General features: G+C 33.1%; 1 protein-coding gene across 1 annotated transcript; it reads left to right on the top strand.

Annotated features, from left to right (window-relative positions):
- Positions 1–8,024: 8,024 nt before the first annotated feature.
- On the top strand, positions 8,025–11,122 carry LOC134270322 (uncharacterized). Its single transcript, XM_062752541.1, has 6 exons — positions 8,025–8,447; positions 8,847–9,094; positions 9,260–9,298; positions 9,645–9,800; positions 10,007–10,123; positions 11,109–11,122. Exons 1-6 carry the CDS (start codon positions 8,107–8,109, stop codon positions 11,120–11,122), a joined length of 915 nt encoding a protein of 304 aa, XP_062608525.1. The 5' UTR covers positions 8,025–8,106.
- The last annotated feature ends 378 nt before the right edge of the window (positions 11,123–11,500 follow it).

The raw sequence follows: 11,500 nt of genomic DNA, 5'->3' as shown, positions 1-11,500 counted from the left end.
TTTTATAGACACGTGAACAGGTGGATTTCAATATAAAAATTATATAATGGGCATCAAAAAAGGGTACCGTCCTTGGCAACAAGGACTTACAACAACCAATGTATATTTGCGAAAATTCAACAGATTAGCACTGGTTATGTTTTATTGACTTTAAGACACATAACAAAATTGACGGAAATTATTTTGGGGGTAGTTCACACTGTTTTAAAGAAACATTTGATAGTAAAAACGTTTAATACTCAAAGGTCACCCTATATTTTGAAAAATGAGTGAAAACGACAGTGTGTAGGAATATCTAAAAAATATTTTTAAAAAATAAAAAATTGTACTTATCCACGTTTGTCTGAAATTCAAACAGATGGTGACACTTGAATCCAAACAACTTGTGAAACCTCGTGTTCGTACGGAGACATACGGAACGTGTCGTTTTGACCATGCAGCAGCAACTTTGTGGAATGGTTTACCGGATGCTCTCCGGTTCCAGACGTCACTTTTAGCTTTTAAACGAGATCTTAAGACTCATCTTTTTAAGATAGCATACGACGTGTATTTTTTTTCTATTTTGAACAAGTTATCGAGTTTTATTGTCCTCAGACTATTTATGTGGGCACAACCTGCATTGTGTGAAATTTTTAAGTTGATCTCAATTTGATTTTAGTCTAGCAGCTTATAATTTTAGCTTACTCTTATGTTAGTAATGATCTCTTACAATGATTTTAGGTTTTATGTTTTTATGATTATTGTGTTGTATTTAACTACTTGTATATCTGAAATAGTGTCTGTTCAACGCCTTAGATTAATTTATTTTAAATAGGGCGCTATACAAATGTTATTATTATTATTATTAATCCATTTTGCTTTAAACCCTCAAAACAAATTTACAATAAGATGTACATGACAAAACTGCAAAGACTTAAAAAGCTAAAAGAATTGTAAGAGCACAGAAACAGTTTTATAGGCTATTTTCAAAATATATATCCGGTCTTATTGTTCAAATTCATATTCCGGGAGGGAGTTCAATTTCTGGAGGAGTCTAAAAAACAATTTTTTTGCAAAAAAAGTTAAAGGTTTATGAGAGGAAGGAAACAGAATGAGGAATTCACTATATTAAATTTCTTTATGACAGCGTCCAAACCCACAGCCCATGAAGAGTAAAGGAGTTTTGGGGATAAACAAAAAGCTAATGTTTTGTCACACCAACAAAATTTGCAAGATCTTTCAACCTTTGACTTGTTTCATTTCCCAAACTTAGATAAACATCTCTCAGAAAGAAAAAAAGAAGTACAGCAAATCATAGGATCTGCCATATTCCAGTATACGAAGGGTCATTGTCAAAAATGTGTTCTAAAAACAATTAGAAATTGAATAGAAATGTTACATACATGTGTTTTAATTAAATGAGAATGTTTTAGTTAAATCATTCAGACTAAATCATAGAAAAGCGTTTTTTTTTTTCTTTCAGCTCCAATGACATTATTTATTGAACGCCCCCTCGTACACTTGTTTCTACAGAGCACAAGATGATATTAATAATAAAATGTATTTATTTTTTTTATTCTTTACACCTGTTTGGTGTCCTATGCATGGTAAATTTACTCTAGGCCCTATACAACTATACTATCTGTACCTGTTGATATAACTTTGACCATTTATTCACGCGCTTCACTTTGCTTAGATCATGGACTAATTCAAGCATGTTAAACCAATATCTCAATGAAATGAGTATATTTTGTATAAAGGTTTTAAATATTTTAGGTTTTGACGAATATTATAAAAGGGAAATATGTCTTTTAGAAAAAATGGAGAGATGATTTTTTAACATCAATTTTTTTTTTTAATTCTAGTCTGTTATAAGCTAGGTAGATGTAGGGGGGGGGCGGGGAGGGGGTCAAAGTGAAGGACTTAAAGCATCGCATTCTTCTTAAGAAAAAGGGGGCAATTTGATTTTTCAATCCTATGAAGAAAATTCTCTCTCATACGTTTTACTGTACTTTAAAAATATGGTTTTCATCTTACTTAAGTTAACTTACTCATTGAAAGTTTTCAACGCTATACCAGTTATGTAAATACATATATTATGGGCGTCGGAAGCAAATGGAAAGGGGGGGGGGGGCTAAACCAAGAAAAAAAGGAAAACCCCAATTTTCATGCCTATATAATAACTTATCTTTGTAAAAAAAAAAAAAAGTGGGGGGGGGGTGGTGGCGAAGCCCACTTAGCCCCCCCCCCTCCGCTTCCTACGCCTGTGTACATAGATTTTTTTCTGGGTATACGTAGGCATCAAAAACGTGCGAATGGCGAGGGGATGTGGGCTTAGCCCCACTTTTTTAGCAAAGGAATGCATCATATAGGCATTGAAAATGCGGCTTTCCAGTTTTGGGGTTCATTACTCCCCTCCCCCTGTTTTATTTGCCACCGACGCCTATAGCTATGTATTGGAAAGATACAGATTCAATATGAGATACCTAACCGTACTCCTCTTTGCAACAAGAGTAAATTAATTCATTAGTTTTTCGAAAGATAAATAACAAATCATTAGTTTTTCGAAAGATAAATAACAAATTAATGCTTTCCACTGCTAAAATCTAAGTCCGGAATGTTTGTGTTATATATATTTTTTTTCAAAGTGCGCGAAGTGTTTCAATGGTAAAAATGTTGATGTAACTTTTAACGCATTTTGAAAAAAAAAATTCAAAGCGCGTTGAGTTGGTCCCAAATTTAACGCACTTTGAAGAAAATTTTCAAAGTGTGTTGATTTTGTCCCAATTTTAACGCACTTTGAAAATTTTTTTCAAAGTGCGTAATTTTTTAAAAGTGCGTTGCCACACGCCTTCCTCAAAGGGGAGATAATTATGAATTTGTAAAAAATTCATGTCATTTTTAATAAATCTTCTTCTTAAGAACCACTTGGTCAGGAAAGATGAAACTCGTGTGAAATCATCCTCAGGTAGTGTAGATTCAAGTTTTTCAAATCATGACCCCTGGGGCCACAATGGCCGATCAAAGTTTAAAATAGGAATATAGGAAAAATGTTTTAAAATCTTCTTCTCAAGAACCATTGAGACAGGAAAGGTGAAAGTCATGTGAAATCATCATCAGGTAGTGTAGATTCAAATTTGTTCAAATCATGACCTCTGGGGGTAGAGTCCGGCCACAATGGTCGATCAAAGTTTTGCATAGGAATATGTTGGGAAATCTTTTAAAATCTTTTTCTCAAGTATTGCAAAACCATGATGAGCGATATTTATATGGAAGCATCCTCAGGTATATGTAGTGTAGATTTTAGTTTGTTCAAATCATAACCCCCAGGGGTAGCGTGGGGCCACAATGGGGGTCCAAGTTTTACTTAAGGAATGAATTTAATAGCTACCCATTTTATATGGTATAAACTGGGTTGGGGCAGTTTACGCTTTATAAATCGCGAAGCGGTTTATAAAAAAGCGCAAGCTGTTCCAACCAGTTTATACCGTATAAAATGGGTAGCTATTAAATTCATTGCTTATAATTTAATTTTCATTCATTTGATGTAAAAAAAAAAAAAAAAAAAAGGTGATTGTTCTAACAAAATGATTTCAGTTTGTACAAAATTTGAATTTAACGTCGGGCGGATTAATACGTTTTTGACGCAAGTCATTGTGACGTAGGCAACCCATTTTATACGATATAAAGTAATTTTTTTATCCAATCAAATACATCGTTACAACCAGAATTAAATTATATTAAAATATATTTTTAAAAATGTCCTTCTCAAGAATAGCAAAACCATGATTAGTGATATTCACATGGAAGCATCCTCAGGTAGTGCAGATTTTAGTTTGTTCAAATCAAAACCCCCAGGGGTAGGATAGGGTCTCAATGATGGATTAAAATGTAACGATATAAGAATTATTATGAAAGCATACGCATGCACGTGTCCTGCAATCTGATTGTCTGAAACTTTGAATGCCTATAACTTTCTTGGTTTTTCAACAACGTTGTCGTATAGGGTGGTGCCAAAATGAAAGTTAAAACATGTAGTGTACATTCTTAGCTGATTTTGTTGAAATACGATGTAATACCTCCTTCCTTTTACAGGTAGATCATGACCATTTATGCATATGAGCGTGATTTTTACTATTTTCCCAGCCACAGCACTCAGGTTACCGATATGACCCTTCAGCCTCTTGTTATTCTAAGAGGCAGTTTTATTGTCTTTTTTATAGTGTATCAATACAATACTTTTTAAATTACTATTGTCTCAATTCTTACAAACATACATGAACAATCTCGCCATACTTCAATACACTAAGTTTGTCTTTGAATAGTAGACCATAGAATATATACAGTATTGAAAGAAGATAAGGACACGATTTTCAGCGTGTTATTTAATATAGTCTATGAAAATAGTGAGTTTCTGATAGGAAAAGGATAAGGTACAATATGGTCTCACGTAAGTTAAGTACTGTACAAGGTCTAAGTGTATAAGCTTTAATATTTTTTTAAAAAGGAATACTAATTCACTTTTTGTTTTTTCAGGAATTTTAGCTATATTTTTACTGGTTATATCTCTAAATTGTAAGTATGAAAGCTTATTTATCTGAACCTTTGTTTCATTAAAATACATTTGGAATGAATTGTTCAGAATAATTATTAAACCTATGAAATTACTTCGCTATATACGTAATTCGTTATAACCGTATAAGAAATTCATTAAATTTATATAGCTGGGGATCCAAGATGACTTCGCTATTTCCGTAAATTAGCAATATCAGTGCTAAACGAGTTTTGTATTGTATTACGGATTTCTCAATCAGTAGAATAACAAGCCATATCAGTGGCTAGGATCGTCTCACAACCTACCTTGGATTTATTGTCGATACGGTCTCGTAGAATTCATGACCTCGCACATGATTACATATATGAACAAAGCTTTTTTTCAATAATATATACATGATATTTTATCCTTCTTTGATTTCAACTACATGTATACTTTATAAGCTCATATCTATGTATTTCAAAATACATGTAATAAGCTAAACACTTTTAGAAATCAAACTTATAGAGGGAGGGGTCATCATTTAAATATCAATGTCCTTAAATATTACAAATGTATCACTGAAAATGATATGTGCTCTGACAACGTTTCTAATGATATAATGACTCTATTAGTGCGATGTGTCGAGGTTCTCGGTTATCTGACTTACTATTGAATTTCTGCATTTACCTCCTTCCTGAGTTCAGAGGCAAATATTGTTATTTGATTTTTTTTTATAATTTAGTGTCATTTTCCGACTAGATAAAAGCAAAAAAAATATTTTCAAAGAGAACACGATGTGAGTTAAATATAGTATATTATGATTTCCTTTGATTATTTTAAATTTCCAAAAAGGCAAAAAATTAGGGAACCACGATCTTTAAACTTTCGACTTTTAAATTGTATACCAAACCATTTTTTTTTCAGCGATACATTATAGTCCAGGCTGCTTTTTGATATCATTGACAATTAGTTTCTTTTCCAGTAAAAATGGAACTCATAAATTTACTTACCTTGTCATTGGCCATTTGCAAAATTATTTCGTTAAATAAATTTGATTGTACACATACACTAGGTACTCCGAAGTTGATATCAACAATATGTTTGAGTTTCTGATTGACAATATCCATGTGGTGTTTGGAGATCAGGTATTTCAACAATTATTTGGAATATCATACTAGGAGTTTTATTTTTGTATTCATAAGAAGCAGAGTTTGGCCAAAATCTTATACGTAAAAGAAGATGCTTGCTGTAGCTTCAACTCGAAATAATGGTTACATCAATACTTATAGCGATACGACATATCCCAGTGAGCTTGAATAAAAAATACCTCAGAGTGTGACACTTCTGTTTTTTATTTGGATATTTTACTTGAAAAAGACGTTAATGTAAATCTAACAACCAAGCTTTATGATAAACGCTATGACTTTAACCTTTCATTTGTCAACTTCTCTTATTTATGCAGATGTGTGTCTACATCACCTGATGTTTATGTGGTGGATTTGATACGCAATAGTATGCTCTACGTTTTTGCAATTTTCATTGTTGATAAACAAAGGCTGATGACACAAGAATATCAGCAGTCTCCTTTCAAGTTACATTTCGTAAATTATACAGTCGATACAATGGCAAATACTTTTTATCACTGAGTCAAATGCTGACTACAGCTCATTATATTAATTGTTAAGCCATTATTTACACACGGCATTGTCGACGGATCTTTCCGTATTTCCCAATCATGACAAGGAGCACAAGGTGGGTGTGACCGGTCGGCAGGGGATGCTCACTCCTCCATGGCACCTGATCCCATCTCTGATGATTTGGAAGTCTGTATTTGCTCTGCTCCAATTTTGTATTGTTTTATGGACTTTTGAACTTGAATACCGTTCGTTTACTCCATATATTTTGTGCATATGAAACAATTAATATGCCCTCTATGGCAAAATTTTTAAAAATGCTGTCTCCCATTGAAAGACCTTGTCCAAGGGGTTGCGAACGCAAAATAAGAAATTCCTAGCTTCATTAGGTTTAATTTAAAGCTTTTCAAATATTGCTTATACTCCAAGGGCAAAGTCAGTATGCTTGCTTCGATTGTTTAATAGTTATTGGCAAGGTTAAAGTTTATCAAATATAGTTCAACTCCAAGTTTAAGGTCAGAAGTGTGTAATTAAAGGTCTGGTCACCTGAAAGCTATGTGTTAGATATAAAAACCACTGCACCTTTCATTTAAAAGTTATTACCAACGTAGTTCAAATTCAAGGTTAAGGTGACTTTTGTTTGTACCCAAAGAAAGTTTTTGTCACAAAGAAAATACAGATGCGAAAGCTCTAACACCAACCATTCAAAGGTTATGGACAAGTTTTGACACACACAAGCGAACATATTTACTAAAAGACAGATAGACAGACTAATCAAATCTATATGTTTCCGAATTTTCGGCATCCGGGGTGTAAAAATTTAAGTGCGGAAGAATTTAAAAGAAACTACTAAAGATTTGCCAACAAAGCTTTACTGGTACATGTATATGTTTGTTCATGAAACAATGGTTAACATAGTAATTATGAAAATGTCCAACAATGTTAGAGAGTGTTCAACATTATCAGTAATATTGATTCACAATTATTTTTTCTGATTTATTTTTTAACAACTTTTCATTTTTCTTTATACATCCTCTCTTGATACAATATATGTAAATAAAAGTCCTGGCTTTTTGACATCATTGACAGCTGCTTTTGTGAAATAAAAAAGGAACTCGTTGATTCATCTACAAAATTACTTTATTAAAATATTTTGATTGCACACACAAATACTCTGAAATTGATTTTTGAAAAGATGTTTGAGTTTCTTGGCTATATCTATCTTGTACTCCATGGAAGGGGATGCTCACTCCTCCATGGCACCTGATCACAACTTTATTTTTTATAGGTCCTTGTTTGATCTGCCCCTCATCTAAGTTGTTGAATGAACATTTGAAGTTGAATATTTCTCGTTATTAACATACATTTTATTTTTATCTTCTAAGAAAGATAATTTTTCTAGATATTCCAAATTTGAATTAAGGTAAAAAATCTTAACAGCTATAATGGAATTCTATATTAACATTCAAATAAAATTCATAGATTGCCAATCGTTCTTTTTGGACGGACTGAACACGCTGAACACGCATCATTCGATTTCAGGTAAGATATTACAGGTTATTAAATATCTTGGCATTTTTTTCTTGCTTTCATGTTTTAAGCATTGTGGAAAATTTATTTCATGAATTGGCCATGCTGTAAATACAGGCTTATTGGATAGAATTATAAAATTAATTACTCAAAAGAGCCACCTATGATAAATTGTGTTGTACAGCAAAGTCAGGTGTGAAATTTTGAATTCTTTGGAAAAGTTTGGTTTTAAAAATGTACGTTTTTAAACATTATGAGAATAATCTTTGAAATTTCTTTTAGGAAAAACATCAAGGCATATCAATTTGAAATTTAATCAATTCACAATTAATATATGCATATATTATCAGCAATAATATTGGAAACATAGATGATTGCAGGCATACTGAAGCAGACATTGTCTTTCTCCTGGACGCTTCCTCTAGTATGAGGCCGGCTGGTTTTTCAGACGTCCTTCATTTTGTGAATAAACTTGTTGGAAAGTTTACTATAAGCAGATCAAACGTACAAGTCGGCGTAGTAACTTTCTCCAGCACTCCTCACCTTGAATTTGATCTGACCAGATATTTAGACGATCATCGTTTACATGACGCGATTCATCATATCAGCTTCACCGCACATGGGACGGACACATTACCTGCTCTTAAATATGTTGAAAGCTCCAGTTTTGAACACGGCCGAGGAGCCAGACCAGATGCCAGTCATATTGTAATCCTTATAACTGACGGGGTGGTTATACATTCCTCCCATTATCCATCTCATCAATCGTGAGTGTCACTTTCTATATGAAAACTCGTCATGATTCTGCTATCTAAACATTAAACATAATTACATGCTATGTTTGCACATACATGTAATATCAGGGAGTATTTGAGGTTTGAATTTCAGGTGGTCAACGGTAATAGAGTTTTCAATTCTGTAAGGTGCTGATAAAGATGACTGTATAGTTAGACAATGTCTTTTATCACAATCGATGTATTTTAATATACTTTTAGCGTGCACTAACAGATTTAAATCAGTTTTACTTGATATATGCTAAATTATTGCAGTTTTTTATATTACATATTATGACTGTTTCTTGAGTGAACGAATTGGTTAATATTACCAGGTTTAGAGACACAAATGTCTGATAATTTCCATTTGATTTATTCATTTATGATACGCAGCGGGCATGTTACTCCTAGTAGCCACCACGGGCATCTTACCCACAGCAGCCACGTTCAAGAAGGTCCAGCTGAATTAGACCACATCATCGGTTTGATGAAAACAAAAGGGATGGATGTTATAGCCATTGGTGTGAACGTGCATAACAGTAATTTATTGAGGAGGATAGCAAGGGACTTCTCTAACTACTTTACCGTCTCGAATTCTTCAGAGCTTACCCACAGGACGAATGCTGTAGCTCAAAGAATCTGTAAGTATTCATGTTAGGACAGTAAGTAATTAAACGTCAAAGAGTTAATCTTTGCTATCCGAAACTTTTTCTGGAGAATGTTTTTTAACCTCTTCAATATATCATCATTGAAAAAAAATCATCTAGATCTATGGTAAATGTGAGTAGAAATGTTTGTCTTCGTAGGTGCAGGGACGCGACAAAGAAAGATAACAACTACCCAAGGTAACTACATGTATGAAGGAACCATTCAGTTGACTTACCGTTTCTTCAGAATTGGGTATTTTTCTTATTTTTAATATTGGAATACAGAATGTTGACCTGACACAAAAGGAAAACTGGTATCCTTCTGTAAATCTAAACATTTCGTGTTCTTATCTTAAATTTGAAGCAGTTACATATTAAAATATAAAATCAAAAGCATGTAATTCAAAGTACATTGGATTTAATTACTTAAGTTCTAAGCTCAGAGTGAAGTATTTTATAGATAAATTCAACAGTTAAAGTAAAATATACGGAAAATATTGAAAATTAATGCTTTTGCAAAATATTTTCATGTAATACATTACAGTTCCGTCCACAACAAAAACCACTCATATCTCTACTACAAGAACCGTAAGCACAACCCCTAGTACAACTTACAAAGTATCAACCCCCAGTACAACTCATCAAGTAACAACCTCCAGTACAACACACAAAGTAACAACCCCCAGTACAACACACAAAGGTTTGTACTCGTAGTCAGGTTGTACATTTGCATATATGTGATCTTATATTTTATATTTTACTTTCAGCAGGCCATTATTGTATTTTTGTTTTCAAAATGAAATTATAATTGAATTGAGCAATATAAATTTATGCTATGCATACTCTGGTTATTATTTTTAAACATCCATTGAAAAAAAATCAGACATTATTTTTTTTTATTTTCAGATCTTAGCTGTGTGGACAAGGTAGACAACTGTTATCAGTTTGAGACTTATTATTGCATGCCACCGTATGATACATGGGCTAGGGCGAACTGTCCGGCATACTGCGGATACTGTAATGGTTTGTTAAAAACTATCTATCAATTGCAAGTGTCTCCTCTTATAATACGTGTATCATACACACTCAAATTTCAGGCAGTGTATATCCACTTTGCAAATAGCTCAAGAACTCGTTTTTGTGGTCGTTGTATGCTCTGTTATCAGCAGACCTATTTTTGTATTCATATGTAGCAGAATTTATGCAAAAAACACTGCTTTGTCCTTCAACTCGAGATTTAAATATATAGACGGCGTATTGTCAATTAACAATTGTAATTTCCATTCATATGTCTATACTATATATCCTGATGAGCTTGAGATAAAAGATACTACAGAGTCTGGCACATCTGTTTCATACTTGAAAATTTTACTTGAAAAAGACGTTAATGGTAATCTAACAACCAAGCTCTATGATAAACGTGATGACTTTAACTTTACAATCATCAACTTCCCTCACTTATGCAGCAATATACCATTATCAACTGCATACGGAGTTTATATATCTCAGTTGATTCGATATGCAAGAGCATGCTCTACGTATGAACAATTTCTAAAACGAGGTATATTATTGACAAACAAGTTGAAGAAACAAGAATATCAGCAGTCTCGGTTAAAACCATCAATTCGTAAGTTTTAAGGTCGATACAATGACCTTGTCAGCAAATACAATTTATCATTGAGTCAAATGTTGACAGGCGTTTTTCATGCTAGTTGTTAGCCCATGATTTATACACTGAATTGTCGACGGATTTTTCCGTTATTTCCCGATCATGTCAAGGAGCACACGGCTGGTGTGACCGGTCGGCAGGGGATGTTCACTCCTCCATTGTACCTGATCCCACCTCTGATATTTAGCAGGTCCGTGTTTGCTCAGCTCCTGTTTTGTATTGTTTCATGGACTTTCGTATTGAATACTGTTATCTCCATTTCCGTATCGCATCATGACGTATAACAATAGAATTTATTTTTTGGATAATGAATAGAGTGTTCTTATCCCTTAATCTCAGATAATCTAAGGTAATTTGAAATTAATATAAAAATTTGTACAAAGATAAAACAATAAATTTAATTATAGTTATTGGAGTTACTTTTTTTGTATGTGTGGATGAAATAATCTGTTGATTTTTTTTTAAAAAAATTGAAGGTCAAGGTGGGGTCCGATGCTGTATGTCCGTTGCACATATAAATATGATTAATCTTCTCAATTAAAATGTCTTTGTATAAAAGGAACATAACAAAGATTTAACTTTTCAAAATGCAAATTATATTTGATTCCACAGGGGGTGAAATACAAAATCCCTACCTGTTCATTATGGCCAAGGAAGGATTTTTTGATAGCACTGTCACCACTACAGGTACAACAACTACAGCGGATATAACAACAGCATTAACAACAACA

This window comes from Saccostrea cucullata, unplaced genomic scaffold (assembly GCF_032062105.1).
Source record: "Saccostrea cucullata isolate Sc308-1 unplaced genomic scaffold, CSIRO_AGI_Scuc_v1 ctg203, whole genome shotgun sequence".
NCBI classification, from domain to species: domain Eukaryota; kingdom Metazoa; phylum Mollusca; class Bivalvia; order Ostreida; family Ostreidae; genus Saccostrea; species Saccostrea cuccullata.
The sequence above is the reverse complement of the archived record's forward strand: the minus strand, read 5'-3'. Positions and strand labels throughout refer to the sequence as shown.

Coding starts and splice junctions, on each gene's coding strand:
- LOC134270322 (XM_062752541.1), top strand. CDS start 8,107: ATGAGGCCGGCTGGTTTTTCAGACGTCCTTCATTTTGTGAATAAACTT. Junction 9,095..9,259: donor TGCTGTAGCTCAAAGAATCT/GTAAGTATTCAT, acceptor TTGTCTTCGTAG/GTGCAGGGACGCGACAAAGA. Junction 9,801..10,006: donor CCCCAGTACAACACACAAAG/GTTTGTACTCGT, acceptor TTTTATTTTCAG/ATCTTAGCTGTGTGGACAAG.